The following is a 17044-nucleotide window of genomic DNA, read 5'->3' on the forward strand; positions in this document are numbered from 1 at the left end:
AAAGGGGGGGCTCTGGGTAATGGGCCGCTGGAGTCCACAGCAAGCTGGCCAGGAGGAGGAGGAGGTGTCCCCAGAGACCCAGAGACTTGCTTCCAAGCTGCACAGGGCTGGCTCACCGGAGAGATCTGTGGAAGTCATTTCTGAAACCAAGGAAGCAGGAAAGGAAGGGGCAGACATTAACAGCTTGACCTCGTGCAGTTCTGCTGTTGCGGTTGCTGTTTCAAATTACGGTAACTCCTTTTGTACCTCCAGATGTATTAAAGGGAACATGAAAGGCGCCACATACCCTCCAGCATTAATAGAACCAGTGCTTTTTTCCCTCTTAAAAACGTTTAAGGGTACTCTCGTATTCCTACTCATATTGAAATACGGCCCTCCAATGAGGCCAAACTTAGATCCACAAAATGGTTAGGGGCAGGTAGCTAGCTGTGCTGGTCTGACGCAGTCGAAATAATTTTTTAAAAATTTAAAAAATTGTCCAGTATCACCTTAGAGACCAACTAAGTTTGTTCTGGGTATAAGATTTCATGTGCATGTTCTGAAGAAGTGTGCGTGCACACAAAAGCTTATACAGTGCTAGTTCAGGTTAAGAACGTAATTCGTCCCAGAGGTCTGTTCTTAACCTGAAACTGTTCTTAACCTGAAGCTCCATTTTAGCTAATGGGGCCTCCTGCTGCCACCGCGCCACCAGAGCACGATTTCTGTTCTCATCCTGAAGCAAAGTTCTTAACCCAAGGTACTATTTCTGGGCTAGTGGAGTCTGTAACCTGAAGCGTATGTAACCCGAGGTACCACTGTACCCAGAACAAACTTATTTGGTCTCTAAGGTTCTACTGGACAATTTTTTTTAAAAAAATTATTATTTCTAAAATGTTTAGGGGTATGCATACCCCTGTATCCCCCCAGAAAAAAAGCACTGAATAGGAGCCACCATATTTTTGTAGTTTTTAAAGTCACTTTAAATGGTTTTTAAATACTGAGTTCTAGACATTCATGGTTTTGGAGCTTAGGTTCTACAGACTCTGAGGAGGATGCGTTACAGAGGGTTGGGCTAGATTGCCTTTGGGGATACCCTCTAACACCATGCTTCAATGCAGGAATATGCAGCTGCCCTGTACGGGGATCGAACCTTGGCATTATCAACACCATGCTATAACCAGCTGAGCTATCCAGGCTGAGATAATGATGAAAGATAAACTGGAGAGCCTGCTGGGATGCTTGAATACTCCGGGGGCTTTACTCTTGCCCAACCCCACCACTAAACTGCTCTTTCTAAATGCAAAGCACACCCTCTGCTCCAGAGAGTTGGCCCCCTCCCCTGTATAAGTGAAGGAACACTGCCCACCACTCCCAGAGTTGAGCCCACCACAGATCTTGAAGTCATGACCTTGTTAGCAAATCCAGCCCAGAGAGAAAAGCCCCCCCCCCTTAAACTGGAGTGACAGGAACAAAGAGGCTTCAGCTTTAAAAAATAAATTAAAAAATTCAGGCCTTGTACATAGCAGGGAGGCTCCCAGTCAAATATACAGAAGAAAACTCCCTCATAACTGAACAGCCATCCAGGGCACAGTGTTACTCTCATGCCTCTCTCTGGTTGCTAAGCAACCCCCCCACCTGCCTGCCTCCATCTTGTCCAGCTGACTTAACCCTTGAGTTACAAACCTAAATGATCTCTGCTCTGGCCCTCCCAGTAGACCCGAGGCATAAGCATTCTGTTGCCATCGATTCAGCCTGCGTGCCACAGAGCTCCCAGAATACCTGGCAAACATTTTTGTATGCTTTGCTGCAGCTCATGCGTGGACGGATACGGAGGCCGTCTCCGCCGCTGGCGTACCACAGAGGCTTCGTCTCAATCAATCAGGCTTTCTCCAGCCAAAGGAGGAGATTGATTTGAGCAGCAGGCGCTGCGATGTGCCACCAGACACGTTTGCTTCCTGTCCTACCCCCTCTCCCTAAGGCACCCGGCTGATGGGCCAGATTGATTGTATTGACTGGCAGGAAATTAATGGACTCACATGGCGAGCAGGCAAAATGTCTGAAGCTGCTACTCCTGGGGAAATGTGGGCGGGTGGAGGGCAATCAGCGGTTGAAGAGACAGGCAAGAACATCTGAAAACCCTTCAGCAATTTGCTGGTACATTTATTTCCTAGTCTCCTAATTAAAAATCAAAGCACTTAAGCCTGAAGGGTGAACTCTGGATGAAATGACCTAGAACAGCTGCGTGCTCTTTCGAAGGAACCGGACTTTGTGCGTTTCTCTTACAGCTTTTCGTTGCAAGAGTTCCTCTTCTGAATGCTGGAAGATTCAGGAGGCTCAAAAGGAAGGGCTTCTTTACTTGGCAAGTTGTTAATCTATGGAACTCCCTCCCACAGGAGACAGTGATGACCACCAAGTTGGGTGGCTTTAAAAGAGGATTGCCAACAAAGGTCCGTATAGTTAAAGCTATGGTTTTCCCAGTAGTGATGTATGGAAGTGAGAGCTGGACCATAAAGAAGGCTGATCGCCGAAGAATGGATGCTTTTGAATAATGGTTTTGGAGGAGACTCTTGAGAGTCCCATGGACTGCAAGAAGATCAAACCTCTCCATTCTGAAGGAAATCAGCCCTGAGTGCTCACTGGACGGACAGATCCTGAAGCTGAGGCTCCAATACTTTGGCCACCTCATGAGAAGAGAAGACTCCCTGGAAAAGACCCTGATGTTGGGGAAGTTGGAGGGCACAAGGAGAAGGGGACGACAGAGGACGAGATGGTGGGACAGTGTTCTCGAAGCTGCCAGCATGAGTTTGACTAAACTGCAGGAGGCAGTGGAAGACATTAGTGCCTGGCGTGCTCTGGTCCATGGGGTCATGAAGAGTCAGACATGACTAAACGACTAAACAACAACAAAAGAGGATTAGGCAAATTTGTGGAAATGGCTTTCAAGGGGCTACCAGCCATGATGCCTGTGCTCTGCCGCTACGGTCAGAGTCAGAAATGCTTCTGAATGCCAGTTGCTGGAAACGGCTTGAGGGCCAAGGGCTTCATGGGCTCTGAGATCTTTGGTCTCCCTACTCTACAGGAGCTCTTGGTGGGGACATGGGAGCGAGCCTTCTCAGTGGCTTCTCCCAAACATCTTTGGACTCATTGCTTTGGAATCATTGCAATGATTCTTCAACTTTGTTGGACTGGCCATGTTGTGCGGATGCCTGATGATCGTCTTCCAAAGCAACTGCTCTATTCCCAACTTAAAAATGGAAAGCGTAATGCTGGTGGTCAACAAAAGAGGTTTAAAGATTCTCTCAAGGCAAATCTTTAAAAATGGAGGATAGACACTGACAGCTGGGGAACACTGGCCTGCGAGTGCTCCAACTGGAGAACAGCCTTTACCAAAGGAGTAATGGATTTTGAAGACGCTCAAACCCAGGATGCAAGGGAGAAACGTGCTAAGAGGCACACTTGGCAAACCCTCACCGTGATCAACTCCCGCATGGAAACCTATGTCCCCACTGTGGAAGGACATGTGGATCCAGAATTGGCGAATCACTTACGGACTCGCAGTTAAAACTGTGTTTATGGAAGACAATCTTACTTGGCTAAAAGTGATCGCCAAAGAAGGAGAAGAAGACATCTTTGGAATTCCCGGCCTAGAGGAGCCAGACTCTCTCTCCAACCTTCCTTGGAGGTTTTTAAACAGAGGTTGGATGGCCATCTGTCATGGATGCTTCAACTGAGATTCCCGCATTGCAGGGGGTTAGACTAGATGACTCTAGGGGTCCCTTTCCATCTCTACAAATCTGCAATTCTATGACTGGCTCCTTCCTTGATGTCCTTTCCACCAGAATGTGAAGGTTTTCTTCTTCCAACAGGCTTTTGGGAACTGACTGCTTTTAATAAATGGGCTGGCGCTGTGCTGCTTTTATTGTAATTATCTGGTATGTTTTTAATAAATCTTATAGGTAGCTAGTTAGGTGATAGTTTTAATTCATTAATATTAAATCGTTTTAAATGGGAATCTCCCCCCCCCCATTTTTAGCTGTTCCCATTTTATCTGTACGTCTGTGAGTCCCTATCAAGGTAGCAGGAAGGATATCAGAAATATATAATATAATACTGTAATTATAGTAATAATCTGGTCAGCTGTTGTGCTGGCTTGATGAAGCGGGGGCCCTGGATTCTCACAAGAAAAGGACACAACAGCTCTTCAGTCATTTTCTGAGCAACTATGTTCCCAAAGTCAGGTCTGTGGTTCTGGAACACCTGTGTGATGTCGCCCCTGTTTCCTTCAAAACACTCAGTTCTCCAGCTGTTCAAAAATAATTTTATTTTAAATTTTTAAAAAAGTTATGCCAAAGGACAACAAGAAAATCAATCAACAGGGACTCTGATTTATAAAACACACACAACAGCAGCAGCATCAACAACAACAACTCTCTCTTTCAGCAAAGTTTGATGCCAGCATCTCTCAAATCCTTTGCTTTGGCAGCAAGCATTTAATTCCACAAGTGAGCAGCAGCCAAGCTTGGATCTTCCTTCTGTCTGCAGGTGAAAGGGGGACAAATCTTTGCTCAGTATACCTGGCCCCTGCAGGGGCGACTGAAAGGAGGTTTCTCCCTGTTCAGTGACAAACATGCTCAGGCAAGGCATCTCTATTCGAGATGGGCAAATCTGAATCAACTTCCACTCCTCTCCGATCTTCTAAACCTCTCCGATCTTAAGCCCAGGCCTTCGCAGTTCCACATCAGTTTGTGGTTGGTTTGTTTTTAAAATCCCTTCCGCCTTTTAGTGCCAGCTTTCCCTAATGTCGGTAGACCTCCGCTTTCGTGTATTGAACATGTGTGGTTTAAACTTTACGTGGTTATTAAACGTGCTAAAGGAGAGTAGCTTAAAAGCTCTTTTTTGAGGTACGTTTTTGCAGCACGAAAAGAGCTTTTAAGTCCTCCGCCTTGCTTGCTGGACTGGTTAAGTTCTGAACTGTGTTTGTTGTGAGCTATTTCCCCTGTTTTTAAATGGTTGTTTTGGCTATACACTATTTTGGCTGAGCGCCTTCTTGGTAGTGATGTCCTCCCTGTGGAACGTGCCCCCGCAATCAGATTACAAGGAGATAAGTAACTAGACAACCTTTACAGATAGGTAGCCGTGTTGGTCTGCCATAGTCAAAATAAAAAAATTCCTTCCAGTAGCACCTTAAAGACCAACTAAGTTAGTTCTTGGTATGAGCTTTCGTGTGCATGTGTATCTGAAGAAGTGTGCATGCACACGAAAGCTCATACCAAGAACTAACTTAGTTGGTCTTTAAGGTGCTACTGGAAGGAATTTTTTTATTTAGACAACCTTTAGAAGACCTCTGAAGGCAGCCCAGTATCAGGAAATTTTTAATGTTTAATGTTTCGTTGTGTTTTTGAATATGCTGGAAGCCGCCCAAAGTGGCTGGGGCAACCCAGTCAGATGGGCAAGGTACGAACAATTAAAAAAAAATTATTATTTACATGCTATCCCTGGAATGTAACCCCCACAAAAGATGTGGGCACATTTTCGCGTGCAATTTTCTCTAAAACCCACCCTTTCGCAAAGCAGTTTTCCTAATGCCATGCATTTGCATACGTTATTATATGCAATTCAATCCATGCTTTGCCCTAGCATGTGCATTTTCACACTCCATGACTTGGCTGGAGGACCGCATTGCAAAATTCAGAGGCTGGGGCAAATTGCAAGGATGCCTGTGCTTTTGTTCGCACCTGGTTTCGGAAAGAGAAAATTAGGTAGGTTTGTCTTTAAGTGCGAACTATTCTCTTGTGTCCTTCCATCCCCAGCGGTCTCCCCCACCCCAGTTGGTGTCCTAATAGGCAAGACTAGACTGAACTGATATAAACACATAAGACAGGCCTGAGGAGCCTGTGGCCCTCCAAATTGTGTTGGATTCTTGACTCCCAACAGCCACAGTCCTGGCAGAAACTGGTAGCATTCAGTGGCAGATTCTATTGAGACACATACCCTCCAACATTTTCCCGATGAAAATAGGGACGTCCTAATCCATAATAGAGGGACGCGGGTGGCACTGTGGGTTAAACCACAGAGCCCAGGGCTTGCCGAGCAGAAGGTCGGCAGTTCGAATTCCCGCAACGGGGTGAGCTCCCGTTACTCGGTCCCTGCTCCTGCCCACCTAGCAGTTCGAAAGCACGTCAAAGTGCAAGTAGATAAATAGGTACCACTCCGGCGGGAAGGTAAACGGTGTTTCCGTGCGCTGCTCTGGTTCACCAGAAGCGGCTTAGTTATGCTGGCCACATGACCCGGAAGCTGTAAGCCTGCTCTCTCGGCCAGTAAAGTGAGATGAGAGCCGCAACACCAGAGTCGGCCACGACTGGACCTTGGCTCGGAGGTCGCATAACTCCATACCCCCCAACATTTCTCCAATGAAAAGCAGGACATTCTGGGATCAAATCAGGAACTGGGATGGCTTCTGTAAGTCTGGGACTGCCCCTAGAAAAGAGGGGCACTTGGAGGGCCTAAGCCCACCGTGGGCGGCCAGGTGGTTAGGGAGGCCCAACAGAGACTCCATTTCCTTAGGGTCCTGCGTAAGAACAATGTCACACAAAAACTGATTATCTCTTTGTACTGGTCCACAACAGAAACTGTCCTTTCATACTGTATTACAGTGTGGTACGCTTGTTTGACAGCCACGGACAGGAAGCCCCCATAGAGGGTGGTGAATACAGCACATGATATCATGGGCTGTCTCCTGAGTTCGCTAAATGACATCGCAGGAGGCCGCTGCCTCAGGAGAGCGAGGAAAATTCTCAGGGACGACGCACATCCCAGCCAGCACCTCTTTAATCTCCTACCTTTGGGCAGGAGATACAGAAGTATAGTCAGCTGCACCAACAGGTTAAAGAACAGTTTTTATCCATGGGCTGTTGAGCTGCTGAGTGGAAAAAATAATAGTGGTGCAATTGACTTCCAACAAGCACACAGAGTGTGAACAAGACTGAGTGTTAAAGGGCTCCTTTAATTTCACTGCACACAGGTGGTGTAGTGACAATAAAGGTTTATTAATAATAATAAATAATAATAAATATTATTATTATTATTATCTGGGTCTCTCCCCACCGTGCCCCTACAGTCGTGCCTGTACCACTCACTGGTACCTGAAGTGCGTCAGTATGGGCAAGGGGGCAGCCGTCGGGATGGTACTATATGCCTGCAGCACCAAAATGTACCTGGCCATCCGTGTCATCACCTGCCACCCCACCCCCACTCAAAGCCATTGGCACTCCCTAGAACTTGGCAGTGATGAAGCCTGCAAATTACGTACTATATGAAGAAGGGCTTTTTTTGTTTTGGCCTGAACTTGCTTCCAACCAAACGTCTTTCACTGAACCGCCCCGAAGTTCAAGTATTATGAGGAACAGGGAATAACTCGTTCTGGTTAATTAGAATTGGGCTGCGGGCCCAGCTCAAGGCATTCTGCTGCCTGAGAGAAGGGACAAAATGGCGCCACTTTGAACGGACAGAAGCTGACTTAGGCCACTGGCTTTCAGTTGACCGGTTGGGACCCACCGCTGGGTCGCTAGCTGGTCAAAGGCGGGTGTCACAACAGCACAGCCACCATGCAACTATGCGGGGAACAATGAATAAATGTGCCCCCAAAGGAGTGCTTGGGTGGAAGGCAGGTCTTGGGTCGCAACGGGTTGGAGACTACTGAACTAGGCTGATAGCTGGACTGAGGAAATCAGGGAGCTGCCTTTTACTGAATGACTGGCAGCAGTGGGTCACCATGGCTTTCTCCCAGCCCTACGTAGGGGTGCCACTGGAGGCTGGAACTGGGACCTTATGCTTGCAAGGCAGATGCTCTACCACTGAACTATGGCCGTTGCCTAATCCTCTCCTGGAGCTGATTTTAAGGAGAGATGGAGATTCTTCTAGTGCACATCCCTTGCCCTGGATTTTGCCCGCTGTCCACTGAGGCAGCAGGCTATTTCGGGTGGCCAGGAGAGGGTGTTTAGTATACAGCAGGTTTTTAGTATACAGCAGATGTGGAAGGGAATGGCTTTGTGTTCGTGAGTGCATGCATGCGTGTGTGCAGGAGCTTAGGAAGCCAGGGCCTGCTCCCTCCAGCATCCGCCACCTGAGGCACTGTCTCCTCTTTTTGCACAACGGCAGGGCCGGCCCTGGATACAGGGCACTGCCTTTAACCTCCTTGAGCCATCAGAGAAGTCTTGAGCTAATGGTTGCCTCTGTGATTGCTCCAGTGGTATGGAGCAAGCTCAGAGTTCAAATCTGAGCCTCCTCCCGGGACTTGCTTTGCAGCTCTTCTATCCACCTCTGCGTGTGGATGATGCAAAGCAATTCAAAGAAGGGTTTTGAAGGCTGCGGGGTTTGTGATGCAGGTTGTTGGCTTAAGACACCCTGCAGCTGCCTCCCAGCATTGCAGTTCCAGCAACTATCTAATTCCCTCCGAGGACAAAGTTGGAGAAGCAAAGGCGGCGGAACTCTCTGTGTTGCCCACACAAAGTGAAACCATTTTGGATAGATCAAGGCTGTCCCTTGTGTGCCATGCAGATGTTGCAGGGTTTGCTGCCACCCTAACAGCTGGCTGGAGGCTAACAACATCTGGAGGGCTAAGGACGCTCCCCGGAACTGAAACAGGTCGGAAGGGATCGCATGGCTGGCTAACGTTGCAAGCTGCGTGCAGAGATAGCATCAGAGAGGAGAGCCAGCCCTTTTCCCGGCCCCAACGCCACAGCACACCACATGAGCATGGCTCATGCCACATCAAGTTCTCTGCCACTTAAAAACTTCAGAGTTCATTTCTTTAAACATACAATCAACGTTCGCTCGTTGCTTTAAACAAAAGCGTAGGATTTCAAATGCTGCAGAACTTGTGGTGCTACAACCAATGACCGCTTAAAACGCACCCACCCCATACATGTGACCAGTGCTTTTTTCCTTAAAAAAAAATGTTTAGGGGTACTCTCATTTTTCTACTCATATTGAAATCCCGTATTTTCTGCTCTATAAGACGCACCAGACCAAAAGACGCACCTGGTTTTTGGAGGAGGAAAACAAGAAAAAAAATATTCTGAATCTCAGAAGCCAGAACAGCAAGAGGGATCACTGCGCAGTGAAAGCAGCAATCCCTCTTGCTGTTCCGGCTTCTGGGATAGCTGTGCAGCCTGCATTCGCTCCATAAGACGCACACACGTTTCCCCTTACTTTTTATGAGGGGAAAAGTGAGTCTTATAGAGCAAAAAATACAGTACTGCCCCTCCGTGAGGCCAAACTTAGATTCACGAAATGTTTAGGGGTATGCGCACCCCCGCGTCCCCCCATTAAAAAACCCCACTGCATATGAACAAATCAAGCTGAGCATTCCTCTGGTTATTTGTTTTTGTTTTGTTTTGTTTTGTTTTGCTTAACTGTTTTACTTCATACACACGCACACCCACACCCAAAAAGGGCTCCCGGAGCCATTTACAAAAAGCACTAATAAAATACGTGTGAAAAGAAGAAAAGGGGACTGGGAAGGAGAAGGGGGAAAGCAAACAAGTCGCAGAAGTCCTTGGAATGAAGGAATGGAAAGAGGTTTAAGGAGACAGGAGCCCAAATGTCTCCCAAAGGAGAGTCTTGGTGCGGCCCACTGTCTCTCTTTCTGCTATGTAGCCAGATGGAATCGGCTGTCCTCATCGTTGGGAAAGAGGAATCACAAAGTTCGGAGGCCTGTGGGGTAGGGGAACAATAACCCTCTGCTTCTTTGAACTTAAATTTCATGGCTGGTTTTGAGCTGGTTGATCGGCAGAAGAACTCCCACTGCTCACAATATAAATCAGGAAAAATGGATTGAGAAGGAAGAGCAGGTGGTTTTTGTTTTTTTATCTTTTAGGGGAGCCTGCCTTTGCAGAAGAAAGGAAGGCGACAAGCCTTTAAGGCAGCAGGCAGTTAAAACGCTCTGGTGAAGTAAGAGACACTTCAGCAAAGAGAAGGAAAAACAAAAAACGCAGAGCATGCCCTTCCCATGCAACAGAGCCCTACGGCGTTCTTATCTTCGTTGAGGAAGTTGCCGGAGAAAACATCTCAGAATGTCAGGCTGGCGTTGCTCCTGGAACATCCAAAACAAACAGTGATGTTTGACCCGGTGCCCCCGGTGCCTTCGAGCCTGGAATGGAAATTCCTAGCGGTTGGTCAGTCGCAGCAAAGAGGTGCACTCCGTCGCTGAAACCTGAACCCCATTTCCAGAGGCAGGTTGTGGAGCCCCGGACGCTGCGCGGTCAGGCTCAACCGGCAGAGGAGCGCTCCGAAGGCGAGCCTTTAGAACAGCAGCCTGAGCAGAGCGAGGGAGAAGAACATGGGGGTCGCGGCGAGGAGTCCCGACAGGCTCCTTGTGGGCGCTCCGGAGCGGCAGTGGCCTGTGTTCTCACCAATGCAGGCGGCATAGGCCATGACGTGGGGAATGTAGTTTTGCTCATGGACTCCGTGGAGGAGGTGCGCCATGGGCCCCTTGGCGAAGATGGCCACGTCTTCCCCTCCATGCGTCTCCATGCGCATTGGGACAGCGGACTGAGCCTGGTAGTTGGCATCCGCTAGAGAGGGAGTGGGAAAATGGAGGAAACACTTATCAGGGTCTGTTTTGTGGGATGTGATCCATGAGAGGCAGTCAAGTACAACATTCCTTGTTTTCCTAGAGTGGACATGCGAGGGAATGTTTGGTCCAGCCAGTCGAAACTTGCCTTTCCTCCTGGCTAGAGCATCCTTCCTTTCGCATGTGGGCGTGACCTTACCTGTCCAGGTAACAAAAGGACGAGTCACGCAGCACACCTTCCTCTTTTTGACTTCCTTTGCCGTTTGACCAACTTCTAGCTAGGACTGCTCTGTTAGCTCTCAGCTAGCAGAAGCACTGGGATTATTCCCCCATATGGGGTAGATCCACATGTACCTATTTGTAACTAAGTCTGCCTCCAGGAATACAACTGTGAACTGATGTGAGTAAACTTCTTTTATTGACTTTGAATAAGATTGTCAGGTCTTTATTCTTTTAAGAGGGGTTCAAGGGAACTTACAATTCAATCTGAGACAGACTGAATTGTGTAATAGTGAGAGGCTCACACGAGCCTGCAACCAGCTATCTGCTGTGCATATAAAAAGGGGAATGTAACTCTGCTGCATAAAGGAGCTTGCTAGTGAAAGTTAGGAAGGATATTAATAAACAATATATCCTCTCCTGCCACCCTGAACATTCCCACACATTTCTCTTTATTACAGTTATTAGACTTCTTAGGCCTAGCACAAGGTAAAAGTCTCAAAGCGACTTAGCGGTACGAAATGCAACCTGATAGAACCAGTGAAGAGTTAGAACCCATCTTAAAACTTAGAACACTGCCCCCCCGCCCCCGGTTAGAATTACCACCACCATTATGGCAGAGTGGAAGTGGAGGGAGGGGGGTGTAGGCAGGGGTGACTGGGGGTGGGGTAGGGGTGTCCCCTATAGGGCAGGGACTCACTGAAGTTCACTGTGGACACGTTCTCTCTCTCTCCATCGATGACTCTGTACCCGGGTCCATTCCCGTAGAGGATGGAGGTGAAAGGTTTTTTGTCCACGTCACTCTGCATCGGGGCCAGACCTAAGTTAAGGGGAAAAGAAGAAAGGAAGCACTAGACAGACCTTACGCAGCCACTAAAATATTTATTATCATTATTGTTGTTGTTATTATCGTTTTCATCATAGTTTAATAACTGAATTTGTCGAATCCTTTTTTAAAGTCACCCAGTGTGATGGCCTGGGACTTGGGCTCAGACTCGGAACCAGAGGAGTCTTAGTCCACACCGGGTCCTTTGCCTCAGGCGGCACCTGAACCAAGTCTGGGACCTGATCCTGAAGAGCCCCAGTCTGCACAGGTTCCCCTGCAACAAGCACCAGCTGGGCCAAGTCAGGGGCCTGAGCCTGCCCTGGCTCCAGATGCAGGGATTACCTCGTTGCCTTCAGCTGGGCCATCACTTACAGCTGCTCCACTACCGGTTGGGTCAGGAGAGGCTGAGGCGGCCTCTGGGTCTAGTAACCTACCAACATCTCCCAAGCTGCAGAGACCAAGGTCTGAGAGAAGGACAGACCAGCGTACTCGCAGGAGGAGTGCTCAACATCGGGCGAGACAGGGAGGTGAGTCACCAGGAGATCAGGACCAGCCATTACCCTGACAAAGACAAAAGGCTGTCGGACCCCACCCCAGGTTGCGGGAGCAACCTTGCTGTTTGCTAGAATCTGCCTGAGACCCTGTGCCTGACCTTGCCTGGTTTCCTGCCTCGTGGCCTGCCTTGGCCCTGTCGGACTGACTCCTTGCAGAACCCTTGGATTCAGGACCACGTTGCTCGGGTTACCCCGGGCCCAGCACACCCAAGCTGTGTCAGGGATGGTGCTGAGGAGGGCTGCACTGAGGAAGAATGGTGGGAAGAGCAGGAAGACAGTATAGATTTGGAACAGTGGTTTGCCGAGGGGCACAGTTCAGAAGGCAGAAGCTGGGAAATACTGGATGGGGAACAGCTAGGAGAAGAAACACTGGAAAAGAGAGGGTTAACAGATTCACAGTCACTGGACATCATTCCTCTGCTCTGCCCAAGGTCACGAAGAGCTCAGGAAGTCTAAGAACAGAAAGCGCAGAGGGTGCAAGCTCAAGATGTAGGAATGACGTAGATTAATAGGGACGGAGGGGTGTGTGATCTTTAATTGGGAGCACCGCCATTTCTAGGAGATGTGTTCTTTGTTCTCTCGCTGTGATTATTAAAGATTCTAACTGGTAAGACCTTCCTTTTGTTTGATCTTCTTATCTACTGCCACGGGGGGAGGAAGCTGATTCCCCGAAGCCTGACAGGTTGGTGGCCGTCGCTACCTGGGATCTGCCATGGATGCTTTAATTGAGATTCCTGAATTGCAGGGGGCTGGACTAGATGGCCCCTGGGTTTCCTTCCAACTTTACGATTCTATGATTCTACCTCCTGTGGGAAGGAGTTCCGCAGTTTAACTACAGTGGTGCCTCGCAAGACGAAATTAATTCGTTCCGCAAGTTTTTTCTTCTTGCGAGTTTTTCGTCTTGCGAAGCACGGTTTCCCATAGGAATGCATTGAAAATCAATTAATGCGTTCCTATGGAAACCGCTTGCCAGGCTGGCGGTGCGGAGAAGGGCTTTTCTCCCCACCGCAAGCCTTCAGGACAGGTACGGGAACAGAGGGGAAGGGGCGCAGCGCTTCTCCTCTGTTCCCGGGGCTTGCGGTGGGAGGAGGGTTTTTCCTCCCCACCGCCAACATTCAGAACAGCATTCTGAATGTTGGCGGTGGGAAGGAAAACCCTCCTCCCACCGCAAGTCTTCAGGACAGCCATCCGAAGGCTGGCGCGGGGAGAAGGGCTTTCCGCCCCACCGCCAGCCTTTGGAGCAGCCTTCCGAAGGCTGGCGCGGGGAGAAGGGCTTTCCACCCCACCGCCAGCCTTCGGAGGAGCCTTCCGAAGGCTGGCGCGGGGAGAAGGGCTTTCCGCCCCACCACCAGCCTTCGGAGGAGGTCCGAGGACAGTGGGGAAGACGCGCTGTGCTTCCCCGCTGTCCCGGAGATTTCCCTATGGGCTTTCGTCTTGCGAAGGAAGCCCATAGGGAAATTCGTTTTGCGAAGCGCCTCCAAAACGGAAAACCCTTTCGTCTAGCGGGTTTTCCGTGTTGCGAGGCGTTCGTCTTGCGGGGCACCACTGTATGTGCTTGCTGCATGAAGAAGGACTTTCTTTCCTCCGTCCTAACATTCAGCTTCATTGAATACCCATGAGTTCCAGGGTTAAGTTGAGAGGGAGAAAAGCTTTCCTCTCTTCACTTTCTCCAGGTCACTCAGTGGGACACCTGCAGTTCAATGGTGTTTTACTGGTGTTTTATTGAGCAAAGCATCCTTGTCACGATGACGGTGCATTGGCGCAACAGAAGCAGGACCCAAATTAACCAGGACGTTAAAGGCATGACAACACTATGGAGTTATGGGATATGCACTGACTGGTGTATATCGCCTCAGTGTTTTTGCAGGCATAAACAGTCTGGGAAACGCGGTTGGGTGTGAATGCCCTTATAGCATCGTGAGCACAAATCACCTTCGGAGAATGCAGCCATGTTCCCAGACAATCTTCGCTTCCCTGGGCTAAACACACCTGGTTCCTCTTAGCCTTTCCAATCTTTGTTTGAAACTCTTCTAGTCTGCCTACGTTCTTCTTTAAGTGCAGCACCTTAACTGAACACAGCACTCCATACAAGCTCAGAGTAATGCAGAATAAAGCAGAACTGATGCTTCTTGCGACTTGGAAACAAGAGTTCTGTTAAACCAGGCTAAAAACCGCATTAGCTTTTTTGGCTGCTGTGTCACATTGCTGGCTCGTGTTCAACTTTTGATTGGCCAGACAGGTAATAGGGCAACATATAAATACTTAATATAAATCAGTTGCAGTGGTGGTGGTGGGGGGTGGAATTATGTGGAGCATCCAAGAAGCTCTGGGCAAGAACATCTTTCTGATATCTTTTTTTTTTTTTAAGGTGATAAGTGATTAGAGCCATGTAGCAATCCCATCTGCATTTCAGCAAGGCAGGGCTGGGTGGCAATTCCTGAGAAATAGATGCCCTGCCAGTTTTAACAATATTAACAACAACAACAACAACAACAACAACAACAACAACAACAACAACAACTTTACTTATAACCTGCTCAGTTGACTGGGTTGCCCCAGCCACTCTGGGAAGTTTCCAAGTTCCAGCATAATAAAACCACATTAAAAAACCAAACATTAATTATTATTATTTTATACAGGGCTGCCTTCAAATGTCTTCTGAAAGTTGTGCAGTTTTTTTAAACTCCTTGACATCTGGTGGGAGGGTGTTCCACAGGGCGGGTGCCACTACCGAGAAGGCCCTCTGCCTGGTTCCTTGTAACCTCGCTTCTCACAGGGAGGGAACCGCCAGAAGGCCCACTGGCACTGGACCTCAGTGTCCGGGCTGAACGGTGGGGATGGAGATGCTCCTTCCTGTATACTGGGCCGAGGCCGTTTAGGGCTTTAAATGTCAGCACCAACACTTTGAATTCTGCTCGGAAACATACTGGGAGCCAGTGAAGACCCTTTAGGGTTATATGGTCCCGGCGGCTGCTCCCAGTCACCAATCTAGCTGCCACATTCTGGATTAATTGCAGTTTCCGAGTCACCTTCAAAGGTAGCCTCATGTAGAGCACATTGCAGTAGTCCAAACGGAAGACAGCCAGAGCATGCACCACTCTGGCGAGACAGTCTGCGAGAAATGATTAACCATTCTGTGCTGAATTTCAAGGCATACAGCAGTGTTTGCATTCCTCTGCAGTTCGGCTTCTGCCAAAAAGATATTAGTTTCCCTGTCTTCTGTGGCAAGAGTATGCAACTTACACAATTTATGTAATTAATTAGATAAATTGTGTTGTTATTACGTTATTCTACACCATTCATTTCAATGCCAAGGAAACACAATGTAAATGGGGCAAAACAATGTAATCCATTTCGTACTGTTTGCAGACTGAAAGCAGCAGCGGCAGCAGTGAATGCCTAATTGATTTCTGCTACATTGATTTCTGTTCCAAACACGGGACAAGTTAGTGAACCTCGGTAATTTCCACTCCTGTTTCTGTTTTCATGTGAATTTTCTGATATCCCTGATCGTCAGCAGGGGTCCTGTTTCGCTGCAGGAAAGCCGAATGATTCTGAAGTGCGCATGAAGTTATTTTTTAAAAAAACTAAAACCATGCCTGCCTGCTAGAAGTTTGTAACTCTGCTCTGGGAAATATTCCAAAACACTGTAAACGTTAACCACAAATGTATCTTTGGAAATTAGCGTGGAGAGTGCTCCAGCAAACCCTCAGGGGGTCCATCTGCAATTATCTTTACAGAGAATAAGTATGTGGACAGATCCACAAACACATGCCCGACACCCACACGGGACACCCACTTCAGTCGGTCATCTCCAAGAACAAGGCTGGTTGACGTGAAAGCAGAAAGATGTCTGGAGAGCACCTGAAACTCTTTGCTTGTCAGGCCACCCGCCCAAGATTAGGTTGCCCTGTGTCTGGAATTTCCCAGATATAGCTGGGAATCGGCTGTTGGAAACAGGGGTCGGGTGTCAGGGGCCAGACTGAGGAGGAAAGGTGGGGACCGCCACTCCCCCTTCTGCTGAACCTTCCAGAGAACAGGAGGACAGTATAGATTTAGAACAGTGGTTTGCAGAAGGGCATAGCTCAGAGGCTGCAGAGAGGAAATACTAGGAGAGGAACAGCAGGAAGAAGCAGCGGCAGGGGAGAGACAGCTGACAGACTCAGTGTCTTTGGAAAGCATTCCTGACCCCCCACCCTCCCAGGACCAGGCGAACATTGAGAGTAGTAGAACAGAAAGCACAGAGGCAGAAAGCTCAGATCAGCCAACGTAGGGATGACGTATAATAGGAGAGACGGAGGGGGTGGGACTTGACTCGGAGTGAAGCCATTATTTAAGGGAGACTTCATTCCTTCTTCTCTCTCTGTGAACATTGAATAAATTACTTGGTAAGACCTCTTCTTGTTTATCTGCTTCTTGGCTGCTGCTGTGGGAGGGGTAGGATTCCCTGAAACCTGACACCGGGTGGAAATCGTTGAAATGTCTGGGAAAATACGGGAATACGGCAACCCACGCTGGTAGTGTCGTTTTGGGTGATTTCCCTTAAAATAGCTTAAAAGCTTCTTCTTTTTAGATTTTGGGGAGAAAAAAAAGCACAACAACTTTGGCAACCTGAGGCAGAGCAGTAGTCTGCCCCTCCATTCCAATGACAGAAACTGACCAGCTTGGTAGCTGAATCGTACTTCGGTACTGCACCTTTCTCTACATTAAAACAACAACAAAGAGCTCCATATTTTCAAGCTGCAATGAAGTGGGAAAAGACGATGGGAACAGGGGGGAGATGAAAACACTACTGCGACTCTTAAATGTCATGAATGGCCCCTCCAGATGATTGCAAACTGCGACCATAGGGCCTGTTTAACCTCTCATCTACACCATGGTTGTCAGCTTGTG

The 17044-nt window shown here is 48.4% G+C and overlaps 1 protein-coding gene and 1 long non-coding RNA gene across 2 annotated transcripts in view; both read right to left on the reverse strand.

The window, feature by feature from the left end:
• Positions 1-4274: 4274 nt before the first annotated feature.
• LOC309538091 lies at positions 4275-8746 on the reverse strand. The gene is made up of 2 exons (XR_014222104.1): positions 5311-8746; positions 4275-5097 (listed from the first exon to the last, which is right to left on the reverse strand). It is a non-coding gene; the product is annotated as an uncharacterized lncRNA (long non-coding RNA).
• Positions 8747-9354: 608 nt separating this feature from the next.
• ALPL (alkaline phosphatase, biomineralization associated) overlaps positions 9355-17044 on the reverse strand; it is a 64716-nt gene continuing 57026 nt past the window's right edge. Inside the window, exons 11-12 of the mRNA XM_082230168.1 lie at positions 11472-11591; positions 9355-10553 (exon numbers count right to left, since the gene is read on the reverse strand). Of these exons, the coding sequence (XP_082086294.1) occupies positions 10282-10553; positions 11472-11591 (392 nt within the window). The 3' untranslated portion in view covers positions 9355-10281. The remainder of the gene's footprint in view (positions 10554-11471; positions 11592-17044) is intronic.

This window comes from Podarcis vaucheri, assembly GCF_965113315.1.
Source record: "Podarcis vaucheri genome assembly, chromosome: 7".
Taxonomy (NCBI): Eukaryota; Metazoa; Chordata; class Lepidosauria; order Squamata; family Lacertidae; genus Podarcis; species Podarcis vaucheri.